General features: G+C 37.0%; 1 protein-coding gene across 1 annotated transcript; it reads right to left on the bottom strand.

Moving 5' to 3' along the window:
* Positions 1 to 10,507: 10,507 nt before the first annotated feature.
* Positions 10,508 to 20,576, bottom strand: LOC127414695 (serine/threonine-protein kinase PLK2-like). The gene is made up of 14 exons (XM_051652886.1): positions 20,342 to 20,576; positions 20,064 to 20,171; positions 19,852 to 19,968; positions 19,544 to 19,673; positions 17,657 to 17,840; positions 14,335 to 14,533; positions 14,092 to 14,239; positions 13,874 to 13,968; positions 13,623 to 13,752; positions 13,432 to 13,512; positions 13,149 to 13,308; positions 12,311 to 12,440; positions 11,846 to 11,956; positions 10,508 to 11,107 (listed from the first exon to the last, which is right to left on the bottom strand). Exons 1-14 carry the CDS (start codon positions 20,531 to 20,533, stop codon positions 10,916 to 10,918), a joined length of 1,977 nt encoding a protein of 658 aa, XP_051508846.1. The 5' UTR covers positions 20,534 to 20,576; the 3' UTR covers positions 10,508 to 10,915.
* Between the last annotated feature and the right edge of the window lie 360 nt (positions 20,577 to 20,936).

The following is a 20,936-nucleotide window of genomic DNA, read 5'->3' as shown; positions in this document are numbered from 1 at the left end:
AAAGTCTTATTTTGGCTAATATTTATGCACCTAATGTTGATGATCAGGGCTTTTTTATAGATCTTGAAGGGATGTTGCAAGCCGCTGGCACCCCTTATGATATAATATTGGGTGGAGACTTTAATATTTTGATGGACTCAGTCCTTGGTCATAGTGAAGCAAAAGCCGCCTAGAGCAACATTGACGCTTCACAGGATGTGTAAAAATCTTGGTCTTACAGATATTTGGAGACTTTTGAACCTATCTAGTAGGGACTATACATTTTGTTCATCAGTCCATAAGATTTACTCTAGAATAGATTTTTTTATATATCTAAGTCCCTCATTTCATCTGTTGTTGATTGCTCAATTGGAAACATTTTAGTCTCAGATCACACCCTGGTGTGTTTAGAGGTGTTGCCACATACAGAGAAAAAGAAATCATATAGTTGGCGCTTTAATGTATCCCTTTTGCAAAATCCTGAATTCCAACAAATGCTAAAGACTGAAATCAATGTCTATATGGAGACCAACTGGTCCTCAGTATCCTCTGTGGGTGTGGCTTGGGAGGCACTTAAGGAGGTTCTTAGGGGTCGGATCTTACAGTATGCCTCATTCACCAAAAAAATCCAGAACACAAGAACTCGTGGAATTGGAAGGGAATATTAAAAGTGCAGAGAATTCTATTTTGTCACGGAAGGTGGAGTTTTGGCTATTCAGGGCAAGACAGTCATACTTTGAGTCGGGGGACAAAGCAGGGAAGCTTTTGGCTAGATATATAAAACAGAGAGAGTTTTTTCTACCATTCCCTCAGTGAAATATTTACCTCGGCCATTGATATTAATAATGCTTTTAAAGAATTCTATCTTGATCTCTATAGTTCCATGCCTTCGTCTACTGATGAGGACATTAGAAACTTTGTGAAACCATTAGAACTTCCTAAACTGACAAATGAGCAAAGGAATTCTCTTGATTCTGAGATAATCTTGGAGAGCTTGGCGAGGTAATTAAGGCCTTGCCTACAGGCAAGTCTCCGGAGCCAGATAGCTTTGCCGCTGAGGTTTTTAGATCTTATGCTACAGAACTGACTCCACTTTTGCTAGAAGTTTATACGGAATCATTAAAGAATGGAAAGATTCCGCCAACCATGACGCAAGCCCGGATCAGTCTGATTCTTAAAAAGGACAAAGATCCAAGTGAGTGTAAGAGTTACCGTCCAATTTCCATGATCCAGCTAGACATCAAATATTGTCAAAACTTTTGGCTAACTGATTAAGTAAAGTTATGACATCTCTTATACATATAGATCAGGTGGGGTTTCTTCGGGGCCGTAACTCTTCTGATAACATAAGGTGTTTCATTGATGTCTTGTGGGCAGTGGTGAACGATCAGACTCCAGTCGCTGCCATCTCACTTGACACCAAAAATGCGTTTGATATGGTAGAATGGGATTATCTTTTTAAGATTTTGGAAATGTACAGGTTCGGGAATACTTTTATTGGGTGGATTAAGTTACTTTATAGACACCTGGTAGTGGCGGTTCAAACGAATGGATTAATTTCAAATTATTTTACTCTGGATAGGGGCACCCGGCAGGGTTGCCCTCTTTCCCCCTTATTGTTCTGTCTTGCCCTGAAACCATTAGCAGCCGCGATAAGAAAGGAGGATGATTTTCCAGGGGTGGTGGCGGGAGGCGTGGTGCATAATAGTGCAGATGATATTTTATTATTCGTCTCCGACCTTACTAAATCTATGCCTTGCTTCCACAGAATTATTAATTCCTTTTCCAAGTTCTCAGGATACAGAGTAAACTGGTCTAAATCCGAAACATTGGCTCTAACAGCGTACATCCCGGTAACGGTTTTTCAGCTGAGCGCTTTCCAGTGGCCCGAACAGGGCATTAAGTATTTGGGGATTTTATTCCCAACAAATTTGTGTGATTTAGTTAGAGTAAATTTTGACCCTTTTAATAAAAATGTTTTCGAGCGATGTGGGTAGATGGGCTTCATTACATTTATCTATGACTGGGAAGGTTAATGTTATTAAAATGAACTGTATTCCAAAATTCAATTACCTGCTACAATCTCTCCTTATAGATGTCCCCCTCTTGTGTTTCAAGCAATTTGATAGCATAGCGAAGTCCTTCATTTTGAATGGTAAACGTCCCAGATTACATTTCAGTAAGTTACATAGGCAGATTGACAAAGGTGGGCTAGGCCTACCCAAGATTTTGTTTTATTATTATGCATTCGGTCTCAGATATTTGGCTCATTGGTCGCTTCCACCTGAGAGAGTCCCTCCCCGATTTTGTATTGAACAGGAACTTCTTGCCTCTATTTCGCCATTGCAAAGCCTTTCTCTCAAACTAACCGGAGAAGTTGGAGTGTTGAGATCCTTTGAAAATATGGTTCAACATTTTGGGATTCCCTGGTCTCAATTCCTTAGGTATATTGTATGTATTAACTGTATGAATCAATAAAAAAATGTAATCAGAGAAGTGACATAACTCCCAGGCATTCTTGCCACACAGATTCACAGTATTGTTCTTCAATCCGACTGACAAACATGGTAAATCCACTAGGATGCATGTCCAGGATTTCACTGTGTAAATACACCTATATTGTTTGTCTTATGCCATGGTTGACAGAAACTTCTATATAAGCATGTTTGTCTTGGGTGTATCCAGATCTAAGAAGAGAATGGAAGTGCTCAAATTCGTTAGGCATATATATTTTCCGTGTTTAAAGAAAAATTCCGGGTTCAGTATGAGTTAAGCTCAATCGACAGCATTTGTGACATAATATTGATCACCACAATTTTATTTTGAATTGCCCCTTTTCTTTAAAAAAAAAAAAAAAAAAAAAAAAAGCACAAATCTGGGTTACAGTGAGGTTTAATCTGTAAACATTAAAATACTCACTGTTTCAAAAGTATACCCACAACCACAAGACATACTGTAAACAATATGCGTGAGAGTTTTGCTTTTTTTTTTTTTTTTTTTAAAGAAAAGGAGGAATGAGTCGAAATAATTTTGACTCATTCCTCTGAATCACTTACCTGATTCAGAGTTGACAGACTCCAATATATTTTGTGGGTATTTTAGATTAAACTATGAACTCTTCTGCAAACAAACCAAACTGCTCTGTTATCAGCACAAACACCCAGGGGTAGTGTATGGTGTGACGCCATCCCATTTTTGTAATATGTGGTATTCACAGTCATACTGTAGAAGCTTTTCTCCTGAGAGCTAGCACTGAATCTTCTCTTTTAATTAAATGGCAGTCCTCTGTGATGCGTTTAGAGCACCAGTGGCCTTAGGGGAACTCTCCCCCCGAGCCCTGACAACAGCAGACACACATTAAGTTGTATTCACTGATAACATTTGAAATGGTATTTCTTTGAACTTAAATGGTTTGGAATGTCAAAATGCCTCAGGGGTTTGGTAATCTCAGGTTATGTTAGACTGAAGAACTTGCTGTTCAACACTTTTTAAAGAATAAGGTAATAGTAAGTTTGTTCTGTGCTAACAATTGGATGGTATGCATTCTATACCATAGTACTGTAAATATGAACATACCATGGTATAAACTTTTGATACAGTCACTGTATCATGCTTGTTTTTTTACATGGTACCATGTACCATGGTAGTACTATGGTATTTTTTGAAGTACCTTGGAGTACCATGGTAAATTAATATGGTAATCATTCAGTACTATGGTATTACTGTCTGATACCATAACTAAGCCATGTTTTTTTAGACATGGAACTATGGTAATAACATGGCTTTTGTAAATAATATGTACCATGGTAGTACCGCGGAAGTATATGAAGTACCTTGGAGTACCATGGGACATATAAATGGTAATCATTCCATACAATGGTATATACAGTATGAACATACCATGGTATTACCATCTGATACCATCACTGAACCATGTTGGAATTTTGTGTGTGTGTGTATGGATATGATGGTAATACCATGGCGGGCTACACACTACCAGTGTTCTGGTAGTAGTATGGTGTTCTTTATAGCACCTTGGAGTACCATGGTACATGAACATGGTTATCATTCTATAGCATAGTATATATGAACGAACTATGGTATCTGATACTATCACTGTAACATGTTTTTTTCCCCCAAAATGTTACCAAGGCAATACCATGTTTTTTTTATTCATGTACCATGATAGTACCATGGTATTCTTTGAAGTACCATTGAGTACAATAGAACATGAATATGGTAATCAATCCATACAATGGTATTGCCTATACAAGCATACCATGTTATTACCATCAATTTAACATGTTTTATGGGCACTGTAACATGGTTATACAACATTTTTGTACTGTACATGTACTGTGGTAATTCCATGGTATGCTCTGAAGTACATTGGAGTACACTTGGTACATGAATATGGTAATCATTCGGTACCATGGTATTACCATCTGATTTCATCACTGTACCCTTTTTTGGAACAACAATAATAACATGGGGTTTTGTACATGTACAGTGGTGTACCATGCAGGGTTGGGAAGGTTACTTTTTAAAAGTATTCCTCTACAGATTACAGATTACCGAATATGTGCTGTAAAATGTAATTTGTAATGTATTCCATTAGATTTCTCAAGGTCAGTAATGTAATCGAAATACTTTGGATTACTTCTTCAGCACTAACAGATTTTTTCACTTGTTTTGACTATAAACAAGTAAATAAAGTAAGAAAATACGCTTCATTGTAAAAATACATTCTCTGAAAAAAAGCCTAAATATCTATCTTGATAAATATTTATCTTGTTTTAATTATTTATATATATATTTTTACAGGACAAAAATATTTAAATTCTCATTAAGAACAACATTTTGGCAGTACATCTTTGCCCTAATATCAAAGGTCTTACTTGAAAAAAATAAATAAATAAATAATAAAAAAAAAAATATATATATATATATATATATATATATATATATATATATATATATATATATATATATATATATATATATATATATACTCTAATGTGATTTTTTTTAAATAGAATTTATTATAAAATATAATCGCACCTTGTAGCAGATGCATGTAAAGGCAAAAAAATAGCATTTTAGCTTAGCATAAAGCTAAATGTTTACATGACAATTTACACATTTTTGCTGCTTCAAACTTCAAAACCCCACAGATTGTACACAACAACATCCTTTTCTGATCGTATGTGGATTCTGTTCATAGAATGAGGCAGAAAAATTGTACACTGTTTACACTGGTCAGCATTTCTTTAAAAAAATATACCCTAACCACATAAAAACATTGACAATGTAATCACGTATTTATTGGATTCATGTTTTATCTGTCAAAGCGTTTGTAATGTTTAATGTGTGTGTTCATGTATTTCATGTCTTTTATTTTGAAAAGTTTAGTTCCTGTTTCATGTCATGTGATCCCTTGTCATGTGATGTCCTGTTTTCCCTCCATGTTCATGTGTCTTGTTTTCATTGGTTTATTGTTTAATTATCTTGTTTAGATTTCTGTTTGTTCATTGGTTAACTTGTTTGTCTCGTTCTCCCATGTCATGTATTTAAGCCCTCATGTCACAATTGTCCTTTGTCAGGTATTGAATGTGATATTAGATGTTTATGTCAAGCCACGTTTATGTCAAGTAATGTTTATGTTTAGTTCACGTTTATAGTTAGGGTTTTGGATTTCACGTTTATTTAGTAAATTGCACTTGGCGTCTTACTTCATCGTCATTGCCTATGCCAGCAGCTACATTACAGCGTTTCTAATTATTATTATTTATTTATTTTTTGTTAAACTGTAGAAAGACAATGTAGCTACTCTATAAAGCTCCATAGGGAAAGTTCCTCAAAGACGTCATATCCACTATTTCAGTCACAACACTGTGAAAGCGCTCGTATGAATGAAACAAATCTCTAAGTGTTTCACTGCTGTTCAAAAGCAGATCGCATCATTTATATGGATAAATGTTTTCCAACTGAATAGTCTATATATTAAATTAAACAAATTGCAAAGGCAAAGTAATCTCTTCAGTAATCAAAATACATTTTGAATGTAATTGTATTCTGATTACCAACTATTTAAATTGTAACTGTAGTGGAATAGTATTTTAAATACATAATCCCGTTACATGTATTACGTTACTCCCCAACCCTGGTACCATGGTATGTTTTGAATTACCTTGGGAGTACCATAAATATGATAATCATTCAGTACAATGACATTACCATCTGATACTATTGCTGTACCATGTTTTTCTGCAGGTATGGCACTTTGGCAATACCATGATTTTTGTTAATGTACCATGGTAGTACCACAGAATTCTTTGACGTACCTTAGAGTACATGAATATGGTAATCATTCCATACCATTATTACCATTTGATACCATCACTGTACCATGTTTTATTTATTTTTTCGAATTGGACGTATGGTAATACGATGGTTTTTGAACATTTACCCTGGTAGTACCATGGTATTATTTTAAGGTACCTAGGAGTACCATGGTACATTAATACAGTAATCATTCAGTTTGATGGTATCGCCTATATGAAAATACAATAGTATTACAATCTGATACCATTAGTATATCATAAACACTGTACCATGGTAATACCACTTTTACCAATACAACTATACACGTACCGTGTTGGCATCATAGTATTCTTTGAAGTACCTTGGAAATCCATGGTAATCATTATAATAATCATTAAGAACGTTAAACTGTATATATGAATGTTTCATAGTATTTCTATCATTGTACCATGTTTACACCACAGTACTATTTTAAAAATGAAATGCTGATACAGTATTCATAAGTTTATTAGGCTGATACGAGACATGATGTCTTGATTTTACAGATCCAATCAGAATTGTTCAGACATGCCTTGGCTGGAGCATCCTAGATGATGTGTTAAAAAGAAATAATGTGTAAATATTGTGCTCTTTGTGCACAAACAAGTTAATGTTCTTTTCAAGATAGGTATTCTGACGTCAGAAACTGAACTGGGCTTATTAGCCAAGTGGAGAGCCAATGTGTATGTGGGCAGTGCTGGCATTTTCAACAACAAAAAGTTATTCATAATAAGACAATGTTCCAATTGGGTTTCTTTCATGTGGAATACATGTGATTTTGGGCCTGAAGGAGTTCTGCTCCAATGCAAGGAGCCAATGTGAAGTGTAAATATCCAGCTACACCAAATTTCATAGCACTGCTGGTAAAACCTCTTTGCCTGGTATATTTGCCTGAGTTTTCCTTTCATCTAAATGCCAACAAGGTTGTGGAGCTGCTGATTGCTCAAGTGATTGCAAGGTATGCCTTTTCATAATTCTGTTGAACATGTTTGATGTTCCTGCATCAGATTGCTTTAATGGACCCTCTATACACTATATTTACCTTACAATAGCATTATTTTTTTAAGACTCTCAAAGTGAACTCACAATGTGGTAGCGAGTGGGCTTGTGAAAGTAAATAATTTAAATTAATTTGCCCTGTTGCTCAAATGGTAGAGCATTGTGCTAGTGATGGCAAGGGCATGGGTTCAATTCCCAGGAAACACAAACTGACAAAATGTGTACAGTACCTTGAATGTGCTGTAAATTGCTTTAGATAAAAGTGCCTGCCAAATGCATAAATGTAAATGTCTTTTCCCCTCTGGTACAATTTGAAGATTTATTCCACCCTTACAGGGTCAAATGTGAAATCTGAGGGTTGGATCAGTTTGGGTGCTTGATCTAAACAATGTTTCATCGTCTGTGAAGCCCACACAACAGCACAACCCATGCGTTACCACCACAATGTCTCTGTGACATTATTAAAGAGGCCGCACCTCACACATGCATATACCCATAAACACAAGCATATAAGAACAAACACGTGTACATATGCATACACCATATGCATACACAAGCACAAACCAATGCATATGCACACATCATACACGTTCATAGAAACACTTGTTTAGCTGTAGAGTTGGCAAAGAATTTCAAAAGAAAAGTGTGACAACCGGAGTATATGATTCATCCTTGCTGAAGCTGAGGATTGTTGAGAGTCTGCCAGACCCATTTTTATCAGGTCAGGGAGATACAGAATAACACAATTCATTTCTTTAAAATGCCTAAAAGCATGGTGAAGAGACCTGAATAATTATTTCCAGAAGGACTGTACAAAAGCACTAATGCTTGAAATTCTTAAGCCAGAGAAATGTTTTTCAGTGATATAATATTGATGTCAGGGTGTTAATATGTAGTGACTGACAGATTACAGTGCTATTGAATAGTAAATAATTTTGTATTGTTACATGCTGGGAGCATAGTAAGGAAACCGTCTCTTAGCTTTAACCTGATATTTTATTTGCTAACTTATTTCCTTTCAAGAATACCTGCCAAATGGGCTATTAGAAAACGTCTGCTAACTTCCATTAGACACTGAATTAGTCTGCCCCATCCCTTTGACCACATGCCCACTCTTCAAAAAAAAAAAAAAACTACAAAGATATTTCAGCAAACCAAATCATGCAAAATGATTGACAGGCAGAAGGTGTTCCTGATCGGCAAAGTTTTCCTTCTAAGATAAAAGTGACTAAATATTTACCAGAAACATTACATGATATGCCATTAATTTTTGACATTCACTGTTTGAGGTGTCTATTATATATGAGAGCCCAAATCCTTACTCTTCCTGGGAGTTTGCCTCAAAAGCTTCCTTTAATTGTGAGATGCAAGTAATTTATTTGATGTGTAATGCCATGTATCATTCAACTGACATTTTTCTAAATATTTATATGTTTCCTCCTTTCTATTATCCTTTTTACTACTATCTAGAAAGCGGACTCGTGATATCATAGTTCTCTGTCATATGCTTCAGTTACATCATATGGCTCTTTCAGGATTTAGGCCTTGCCCTGTTTCAACAATCAGTGAACTGAAGGTGTTACTCGGATTCTCAGTGTGGCTGCAGTCTAGGAGTATTTCCATCCTGGTTTGTGGCTTTGGTTTGTCTGTCTTGCCCTGCACCTATGTTAACATATGAGTCATTAGTTGTTTGTCAATGTGTGGTTTTTCACATCGACAAATGACTTTACTGAGCCAAACGAAGCCAAGCTGATGGTGATCAGTTTTAGTCAATTAAAATAAAGACAGTACTGTCTTACAAAGGGAAAAAGCAGTAACTATGCCAACACTAAAATGGCATCAAAATTTTTTTTTTTTTTTTTTTTTTTTTAAATGAGTACGAGTACCGATACTTCCTTTTTGGTACTTGCCGATACCGAGTCCGATACCTGTTTGTTTGTTTTTTTATTAATTCCATATCAAGAGTTTTTCAATTTTATCATCAAAAGGGTGTTTAAATAAATTAATTAATTAAAACTTTAATCAAAAGAAAATACAACAATTAATTTTCAACATAATATTGTATTAATTTAATTAAATGAAATGCTTTTATTCAGAACCTCACAGCAGAATCCAAAATACAACATTGGAGTTATTTTTGTCAAATAATGTGCTGCATAACAGAGCTTCACAGATGTAAGATATTGCTTAAATATAATACAATTACTTTTGATTTATTATTAGTAGTAGTATTACACTGAATATTACATAACTACACAGTAGTGATATATTTCTGTCATACTTTTTTCAATTATAAATTGAGCTTTTATTTTGAAGTCTTTCTGTGTTGTTATGATGGCAGCTTCTCAGTCCGGAAAAGCCGGTCACTACCTGACTCAAAGTGATTATTAAATCGTGCTACAAACTGAATTAGTCATCTGCTACAAACAGAGTCAAGTCATTTTTATTTGTATAGCGCTTTTCACAACACACATCGTTTCAAAGCAGCTTTACAGGAAATCATGCACTGACAAAAAATAAAAAATATATTTTTATAATGTCTTACAGTGATCATTGTGTAGAAGAGCGCGCGATGCTCATGAAGATGTTTTCCGTGTATGAGCCAAGGATCTCTAACAGGTATGAGCACTTTGTGTCTTTAAGTCAGCACAACACCAGCTCCACACTTTCACAAGCACACATTTAAAGCACGCTGTACATGCAAACTATATATTTATCTAATTAAATCACAGCCTTTGCTGTTTAACAATCACACTAGGACATAACGTGATTTTAATTTGTGCATTGAATGTTTACAGAATGACATTGGTACGTCAGATGGTATCGGTTTTTGGTATCTGATCATTTCTACGAGCACGAGTACAAGTACATGAGCATGGTATCAGACCCCATTTCCAATACCAGCTTCACTATTGGGACATCCCTAGTAGTTACTGTATTTTGGCTTTTCTCGAAGGAGTTGTGAAATAGTGGAGGGAAAAGAGTGACTCTCAAAGTTTTTGCCACTCAATTTGACCACACGCCCTTGAGTAAGAGCTCTTCTTTAATCTTAAATATCTGATTTGGTGTGATTCATGTATTTTAATAAGTATAGTATCTAAAATGTGTTTTTCGGAAGAGACAATATACCCACAGTCTATAAGAAAAAAAAATCACTAGACTGGAATGTTATTAGAATTTTGAGTTTTATTCATTAAATAAATAAATCAGGAATTATGTACACAATAAATATTTGGTCAGAACAGAGGAGAAAGTGATCTCAAGAAACAAACAATAATTTTTGCAATAATCTGTATGGTATGCATGTGTGATCCATCAACACTTTACCCTACACACACACACACAAGCAGTCCGATTTTTCTCAAAGGATCCCTGGTCCCAGCCCAGCCCAGATTTGATTTTTCCTCTTTAATCTCATTTCAGATACATATCACTTAATTCCTCCAGTTTTTAAACTTCAGCCCTTCAACTGTAAATCCAGTGATTCTGCCTCAGTTATCCAAAATATTTCCGTACTGTAGGACATCCAGTCAATAACTGCTCCTTTGTGGTGTGGCCTCTTCATCTGTCAGTCTCAGTTGCATCGTTGCAGCAGCATGTTTAGGGCGTACCCCAGACGGCTGTGCAGGTCGGCTGTGCAGCCCGCACTGAGCAGTGTGCTCAGTTTGAAGGTGGATGACGTTCGCTCCTCATTGATGTATGTCAGCAGGTATTCCTCCTGCTGTGTGCACAGGATGAGCTTGGTGTGGTCATGGTAGAAGTTCACCTGTTGGGAGATGAACAAAAAGGCTTTGTTATTCTCGAAACACTCTCACAGGATGCCGGACGTTATTACTGTAAGGTTTGTGACCTTCTTCTTCCATCAGTGCTGTAGTGTACAGTACACAGCTTTTTATCTGTGCTACTTCAACAAAGACAGACCTGACTGATAACTACCCAGAGGTTCGGATGGGTGTACAGAACACAAGACAATAGCTTTTTACATCTGTGGTGAAGTTCTGCAGAAGTTTTTAGGAGAAAGGGTTATCTAACACTGATTTGCTGCATTAACACTTCTGTGAGTAGTGTGTTGTGTGCCATTTTGACCCATTTCAGACTTAAACACAAACATACTGCAAAATAAAGCTGATGGATGTCATTTCTGTTTGTACAACCAATGGAAGACTTGGGGTGTTTTCTGGAAACTCTTTGAAAACAGTGGTAATTTTTGCAATTTCGTTTGGTGACACAGAAATAACATGCTCCATCTTCAATGTCTTTTTCAGCCTGAAACTTCATGACATCTTCTACAGATGTGATTTCAACATGGCACTGTAAAATGTTTTCATAGTCACTCATGTCTCTCACACACACTCCGTCACAAACAGCAAATTGTGACTCTTTAGCTCTGATTTGTAATGTAGGGTCAGTTTGACCCAGTAACAGCTATGCTGGATCTTCGATTGTAACAGCACCAAAGAGGTAAGAGCTGTATGGTAATGAACCAAGATGACTATAATTTTACCTGGAATGTGCCATCATTGAAAAGCATCAATAGAGCTCTGTCTGATTTCAGCCACTGCAGAAGGTATATTCTGGACTTCTGAGGATCTGGCTCATTTATCATATCCCCTCCCTGCATGAAAAGTAAGGATAAACAATATATTTTAACAACACAACAGCTTCTTGTATAAGATGAAGTCTAGACAAGAAAGCATACACTGAAAAAAGTGTTAACCAAATAATGTGCTTCATGTGGTAACATCTAAATTAACTGGTTTTATTGAAGTCAACAGTATTTTTAACATCACTGAATCAACCTGAATAAATTAGGTTACACCAGAAAAACTCATTTTTAAGGTTAGATCAGGTAGAAATGGCTCCTCGAGGTAACAATTCAAGGTTACCATTTTTTACAGTGTAGGTTTAAACTCAAACAAGTTCAGAGCTGAATATAAACACAAAAAGGTGAAATAAGAAGAATACTCACATCCATCAAATTCTCCTCCATGTAGTGGGCAAAGTACTTGAGGATAGTGACCTGGCCCACGGCACACTCAGGTGCGTCAACAACAGAGAAAACAGACCTCTGGCCCAGTGCAGCATACTGATGAACAGTTCTACAAAACAGAGACATGCCAGATTTATCATTTACTACATAGTCAATGCAACACAATATTCACTGTTTGTTTCTATAACTATAGAAGGGGCTTGTTAAATGTTTACCTTTTCCAAAATATTATGTTTAATGCCATTTGTGAATCAGTTGACAATTCCAGTGCAATTCCACATGCAATGTTTCTTCCCTACTGTTGTCCTTTGGAAGACCATCTAGAAACTGTACTGTTGTGTAGCGCTAATCTCTGCCACCTGTTACATTTACTTACTATATATGGCTTTGTTTTGCCTTGCAAAAATGGTAGTTACGGTGAAAATTGTATTTTATTTAAAAAGACAATACATGTAATTTTATGGTAAGATACTGTAAAAAAAAAAAATTGAATAAAAAGTATGATTTAACTTAGTTAACGGTGAAAATGTATATTAAGTTTAACAAGACAATACATGTACTTTTACGGTAAACTATTGTTTAACTTTTTAAGTAATCAAAGTGGTTTCAATAACTTGAATTTATTTACTGACAAAGGAAATCATAATGAATCTATAAAAACTAAAACTGAGTCAAAATTATAGTGTAATGCATGAATATGTATTGTGTAACATTTGGCTGTTCCAAAATGAATCAAAATGGCATTACAAATGAAGAACTGGGTTGAATATTAAAAGAGCAGAATGGAGTTAGCAAGCTGTCAACTTGAAGCACCTACTTTTTATCAGAGAGGAGACTCATATGCGTTCCATTGTTGAAAAGGACGCCCACTGTGTTGTCAGACAGCTGATAGCCAAAGCCATATTTGTTGGAATAGTCCACCCACTTAGTCACCCACTTTAAGCTATTACATCCATTTCCTCTAGGCAGACTATCAGCTGAGAAAATAACAAAAACACTTTTAGGTGGAACAATTCCATATTTTCTTTACTCTATAGAATGGATTTGGTATAGAAAATATTGACTGTGAAGTGTGAAGCGTGTAATTAGGGCTTACTCACCTTTAGGCATGTGTTCAAGGCAGCCTCTCAGAACACTAATAACAGCCTCTGCCACAGTGCCAGTGGTGCTGTCCTCAAGACCTACAGAGAGACAGCGGGATACAATGCTTCAGCTTGCCTTACTAATGAGCTGGGGAGTCAGACGGGGGGAAAAATCCATGCTTCAACTAACAGGTGAAACACACACTTACATTCACTGCTGCTACTGCAGCTGCCCAAGCTGCCTCTAACAATCAAGTGAATGGTATCTCTTGTCTGCGGCCTTCCGGCAGTTGCCTGGGTAACAGGCTTTCTTGTAGGTGCTGATGGAGTTCCTCCTTCCTAAAGAGGAAAAACAGTGGTGTATATTTTCATGAATGACCGAGCACTTAACCTTCATTAATATCTCTGAGTTGGTGATGAATTTCTTATTATAGTCTGCTAAAAAGGGAACACTGCTCACCTCAGATAAGTGTGTAGTAATCTGATGACTTATAGCAGTCTTTCTTAAGTCTTGACGAAGCTTGAATATGTCTTCCTCCTCTTTGGCTAACCGATCTGTCATTCAGGAGAAAGACAGTTATGCATGGTCTTGCCTTTAAAAAAAGTAATGTAGTAACTACAGTATTATTACATAGTTACAACATTGTAGTACATATTAAGTTTAAAGCAATCACTTACTTATATTTTCATAGTACTTGGCTTTGTCCTTTTTGCCACCAAATAGAGCTGCAGCTGCCTTTTTGAAGAAGCTTTTGGCTGGACTGGAAATGTGGAAGTCAGGGGCCGAGTGGCAGCAGCTGACAGGAAGCATTTCTGGCATAAAGCCCTGCGGCAAAATCATCACAACATCAGAGGTTGACGAAAAGTGTCTAACAGCTTGGCGGATGTACTGAAACCTGTGCTGCAAACAAATAAACTAACCTGGGTAAAAAATTCATTCCGCATGATTTCATCCAGGTGTGGACGGTCCACGGGGTTTTGTGCAAGCATGCTGGAGATCAGCTGTTTGGCGGGGAGAGCGAGCGTGGCGGGGAGGGTGTAGCGGGCCTCTCGAATACAACGGTATGTCTCTTTTAAGTTAGTGGTCTCAAATGGAGGTTTACCCAAGAGCATTGTGTACCTGGAGAAAAATAATACAGTACATGAAGATAAATATTGCATTTAAATAAGGGTTTCACTCATACAGTGGAGTCAAAAGTCTGAGACACCTAGTAAAAGTGCTTCTATTTTGCATTTTTCTAATTTAATACAGCTTTTTAAGTACAAATTATATTATCAGCATAACAATTTGAGGGAAAAGATAAATTGAAAAATAAATTAATTAATTAATTTCATTATTTCTTAGTATGACCCCCTTTTGCTTCAATGAGAGCATAGACTTGAGCTGGTATGGACTTCACAAGTTGGTGCAAAACCTGATAATCCATGTTAATACCAGCATGATTTGAGAATGTACCGAAGAACATTCTGTATGCTTCAATAGAAGCAAGAAAATCTGACCTTTTGTACAAAGAAGTTAAAGGAATATTCCGGGTTCAATACAAGTTAAGCTAAATCGACAGCATTTGTGGCGTAATGTTGATTACCAAGAGAACTGACACTCCTTTTCTTTAAAAAAAGCAAAAATCGGATCCTGGGTAGCTCAGCGAGTAAAGACGCTGACTACCCCCTCTGGAGTCGCGAGTTCGAATCCAGGGTGTGCTGAGTGACTCCAACCAGGTCTCCTAAGCAACCAAATTGGCCCAGTTGCTAGGGAGGGTAGAGTCACATGGGGTAACACAAAGAATAGTGACCTTGATTTAGCACACAATCTTACATTAATTAACGTGATTACTTCATAACATTTATTTGTTTAAAAAAAAGTTAAATTCTAAAACTTTTTATTTCCATATTTAAATTCGAATGTGAATCACAGATTTTCAATGTTGTTCCTGACTTTTGGACACCAGGTCACCACTGGAGACAAACCGTACACCAGTGATTTCCATGTGCTGCTATTTCAAGACTAAATCTAAGGCCCTGTTTCCACCTGGTATTATGATACATCTCGAGTGATCCCGATCACATGTGATCAGGTGAGACACATGGCTGTTTACACCTGGTCATTTAAATGTGTCTCCTGTGACCACTTGTGTTCGGATTCGGATCTGTTTCTCACAGATGTGGTTGAAATTTAATCTAAGCACAAACGCAACATATCAAGCAGTCCATTATTTTAGTGGATTACCTGTCATCTGTGTTAATATCAGAAAGTTGTGGACTGGGACTAAAAAGTGGCCCTAGACTTTCTGGCCCAGAGCGGCCCACCAAACCCAGCCCGCAACACACCACACCATAACGCACTGGCTCATTGATTTAATTTTCCAACTCAATTTCAAATGTTTGTGTTGAAAAGAAAAAAAAAGACATTTCTATTGACTGCTAGTCATGACAACGGGCCCCACCAGTGCAAAAACTGTCATAAATTTAAAACATATAAAACCACTGTAAATGTGATGAGTGGATTTTTTAGAGAAAGCACTAAAAATAAGCACTTTATAGTTCAGACAAAGAACATGTCCAAAAACTTTTTTCCCAACATACAGATGTTAGGTTAAAATGTCCATGAAAGTACAAGGGAAAGTGTGCATTTTATGTGCTGTGACAAGTCAGCATTTCTTCAAAGTTTTTAAAGATCTTAATCACCTTTCAACTTTTTTCTGGAAGTGTAAATAAACTATTGTCTTGGTTAATATGAGGTTGTGGAAAAAACAAGTACTGTATAATAATAATAATAATAATAATAATATTATATGTATATATAGCTATACAAGATCATAAAATATGGTTTAAAATAGATGAAGAAAGTGTCACAAAGCAGGACACTAAGGACAATGCTTAAAATTTCATGTCAATTACTCACATAACTATGTGTAAATGTTTATTTTTTTAAAATCAGTGAAAACAAATTTGGCCAGAATTTGTACATATATTTATATTTGTATATTTATATATGTAAAAATAAATAAATAAACATACCTTTTAAAGTGTAGATCTTTGCAGATCATTTGCAGATTAACTGGTCATATTTTCACTCTATGTGAGTTTGTAGCATCTTTATATCTGCAGTGTTTTAATTCCTTCCTCAGATTATTCTTGAGAAAAAGTGAAAAGCTGTTTCTGCTATCCTTTAAACAAAGTAATCCTCAAAGATTCAAATAGCTACAAAGAAATATTTTTCAAGACTTATTTATCAGGCATGAGCATTATTCAGCAAGCCACGCTTCAGCTCCCAGTAATGCTTTGCGGTATGAATAAATTATCCATATGACTATGTACATAGCTTTACTGTTTGACGATTTTATTTACACTACTGTTATTGTATTTGTTGTAACTTGCAGTTATTTGTCATGTAGTGATTATTTAGAGCTCATCTTATACTTAATGTGTTGTTTTTGGTTGTCACCATTATTGTGATTTGTATGTCAGTTGATTCACTCATACGGATATGCACTCTGAAGTGAAAGTAATTTCAAAATAAAAGCCATTGAATTGGTTTGTCTTGCAGAGTTTATTGCATTTTCTCTTTGTTATGAAGTCTGCGCAGCCATTTTGGAGCCCAGGGCAGCCACCTAATCACCTGTAGGATGGGCCGGTGCTTGCGCAGTAGCAGGCTGCCCAAATTATCCAGCGGCCCACCGGAAAAAATGCCAGGTGCTCCCTATGGCCAGTCCACCCCTGATATCAGACACACTAAAGAAGATCCGTGAAGCTCTCGTGGTTATGTATGTATCCACTTTTTTTAATTTTCCGATCTGACGGTTATTTCCTTTTAAAGCCGCTCGTAAACGGCAAAGTTTAAACTCTAGTTTTAGCACAGAAGTTGATTGTCAGGTGAGGGGTGGCGCATCACTGCTGCAGGGACGTGCACAGGAAGATTTACGTTTACACCTCAAATACGATGTGGACACATGCATTTTTTACCACATTCATATGTGGTTTCTGTGATCCGATCACAAAACATTTTAGACTCCGTTTAGACCTGTCTAAGTCTGACCACATGTGATTGGATCACCCGAAACGCATCTTAATACCATGTAAAAACGGGGTCTAAAGCACCAAATGTAATGCCAAACAGAACAAAAATGTGAAGAATGCATACATTTACACAGAGACTGTAATCACTGCCTAATTATACTCAGGAGTTTCCAAATATAGCCTGACTTTAGAGGAAACCACCTACACATGAGAGCGACGGACTTACATGACACAGCCCAGAGCCCACACGTCAGACTCCCAGCCATGGCCCTGTTTGTTCAGCACTTCCGGGGACAGGTAGTTGGGTGTACCACAGATCGTTTTGCATCTGTTGCTGACTGGTTCTATTTTGGCAGCCAACCCAAAATCTCCCACTTTCAGCTCCATTGAGTCACTCACAAACAGGTTGCCTTAGAATGATAAAGCGGAAGATTTTTAACTACATACAGTTGTGCTCAAAAGTTTGCATACTCTTGGAGAATTGGTAATATATATGTACCATTTTTAAAGAAAACATGAGTGAGCAGGCAAAACATATTTCTTTTATTTCTTATGAGATTCATATTCAACTGTAGGTTATAACAGAATGGCACAATCATAAAACAAAACATGAAAAAAAACAATGAAATCACCCCTGTTCAAAAGTCTGCATACCCTTAGTTCTTAATATTGTGTATTGCCCTCTTTAGCATTAATGACAGCATGCAGTCTTTTGTAATAGTTGTCTATGAGGCCCCAAATTCTTGCAGGTGGTATAGCTGCCCATTTGTCTTGGCAAAATGCCTCCAGGTCATGCAAAGTCTTTGGTCGTCTTGCATGAACCGCACGTTTGAGATCTCCCCAGAGTGGCTCGATGATATTAAGGTCAGGAGACTGTGATGGCCACTCCAGAACCTTCACCTTTTTCTGCTGTAACCACTGGAGGGTCAACTTGGCCTTGTGCTTAGGGTCATTGTCATGCTGGAAAGTCCAAGAGCATCCCATGCGCAGCTTTCGTGCAGAAGAATGCAAACTGTCTGCCAGTATTTTCTGATAACATGCTGCATTCATCTTGCCATCAATTTTCACAAGATTCCCCGTGCCTTTAGAGCTCACACACCTCCAAAACATCAGTGAGCCACCACCATGCTTCACAATGTGGATGGTATTCTTTTCACTATAGGCCTTGTTGACCCCTCTCCAAACATAGCACTTATGGTTGTGACCATAAAGCTCTATTTTTGTCTCGTCACTCCAAATTACAGTGTGCCAGAAGCTGTGAGGCGTGTCAAGGTGTTGTCGGGCATATTGTAACCGGGCCTCTTTCTGGCAACTCGACCATGCAGCTCATTTTTGTTTAAGTATCGTCGAATTGTGCTCCTTGAAACAACCACACCGTCTTTTTCCAGAGCAGCCTGTATTTCTCCTGAGGTTACCTGTGGGTTTTTCTTTGTATCCCGAACAATTCTTCTGGCAGTTGTGGCTGAAATCTTTCTTGGTCTACCTGACCTTGGCTTGTTATCAAGAGATCCCCGAATTTTCCACTTCTTAATAAATGATTGAACAGTACTGACTGCCATTTTCAAGGCTTTGGATATCTTTTTATATCCTTTTCCATCTTTATAAAGTTCCATTACCTTGTTATGCAGGTCTTTTGATGGTTCTTTTCTGCTCCCCATGGCTCAGTATTTAGTCTGCTCAGTGCATCCACGTGAGAGCTAACAAACTCATTGACTATATATACACAGACACTAATTGCAATTTAAAAAGCTACAGGTGTGGGAAATTAACTTTTAATTGCCATTTAAACCTGTGTGTGTCACCTTGTGTGTCTGTAACAAGGCCAAACATGCAAGGGTATGTAAACTTTTGATCAGGGCCATTTGGATGATTTCTGTTATCATTATGATTTAAAAAGGAGCCAAACAACTATGTGATAATAAATGGCTTCATATGATCACTATCCTTAAATAAAAGACAGTTCTTTTTTTTGCATTATCAGTCATATTTTCAAAATCAATGCCAAAATTTCACAATTTCTGCCAGGGTATGCAAACCTTTGAGCACAACTGTATATGAACTGATGGAATGTTGATATACATCATGCAAGTGCAGAGAGTGTTTGCATGCATACCTAGTTTCAGGTCTCGATGCAGGATCTCTAGGTCATGAAGGTATTTTAAAGCAGACACAGTCTGTTTCAGGTAATACCTCACCTCAGGTTCTGTTAGGACTTTGCGTGCCTTCAGTATATGAGCTAGTGACTAAACAAAGATAAAAACTAAGCATTACCAAAAACGTTAGGAGCCAAACAATCATTTGCATTAGATTTTTACCAAAGCTGATACCCATATTTAGATTAGTGGTCAACAAAAATTAAACAAGGGTTCTCAATGGCAAGTCTTAAACTATTACAATTAAAAAGTGAGGTAGGCTACTCACTCTTCTACTGCAGTACTCCAACAGAATATAGATGTTGTCTTTGTCTTCAAAGTGGTGGTAGAAATGCACTATGTGTTTATGGCTGAGAGCTCTGTGCAGCTCGATCTCTCTGTTAATCTAGAAGAACAGAATACAGAACACCAGTGAGGGGTCTCGATCAATCACTCACTTGCTCAATCTTTATTTACGCACGTGCCGTGCGTCTGTTTGACCTTTTCTCTCTGGTGCGGCTTGGACACGCGCGTGTGCGGGATGATTTTGGCTGCATAGACTTTACTTGAAGACAGGTCGGTCATCTCATAGCACTTTGCGAAACCTCCCTGTATGGCATATAGAAAGCACAGGATAAGTTTTAACAGGTTTTCAAAAAAGCACAACCACTTGCACAAATACCAGAAAATTAATATTTATATATAATATTAATGTTATGTGGATTATAAATATATTTTAACTATTTTTTTATTTTTTGCATTAATATTAAACCCATTACCTTTCCTAGAACTTTTCCCCGGCAGTAACATTTTCCAGTATTAGGGTCTGTAATGATTCTTGAATTCTCTGTGCCCGTCCGACTGTTATCCTCTGACTTTTTCCATCCATGCTCACTTATTTTATTTAACTCACACGTCTTTTCGTTATTGGTAGTTATTGATGGGTAAGAGATATCCTTCAATGTCTCCATGACTCTACTAACTGTGTGTGCTGTCACAGTGCTGCTGTACCGGCGTGTCTCCTCGCTTTTATATCGCAGCGCCCGCGCGCCTCCCCTCCAGACATACTGCGTCACGAGACGGTAAGACCTTATAAGGCGCGTGTGGTCTCCTCTATAGGTCTGTCCTCTATAAACCTGCTCACAGTTTCCACGATTAAACATTCAAGACACAAAAAAAGACAACTAATACACAATGTTAGAGCATAACATCAGATGCATTTTAAGAATGTTTATCCCAGCTTCAATATGCACACCCACATATCATAAGGGTTTCTTGTTCAGAAATTCTTAATAGCTGCAGATCTTTTTTCCTGTCAATAAAAAGCAATAACTCGCTAGATATGAACAATGCATTGATTGTCAATAAACTATT

Source organism: Myxocyprinus asiaticus, chromosome 24 (genome assembly GCF_019703515.2).
Source record: "Myxocyprinus asiaticus isolate MX2 ecotype Aquarium Trade chromosome 24, UBuf_Myxa_2, whole genome shotgun sequence".
In the NCBI taxonomy this organism is placed as follows: domain Eukaryota; kingdom Metazoa; phylum Chordata; class Actinopteri; order Cypriniformes; family Catostomidae; genus Myxocyprinus; species Myxocyprinus asiaticus.
This window is presented reverse-complemented; position numbering and strand designations above follow the sequence as displayed.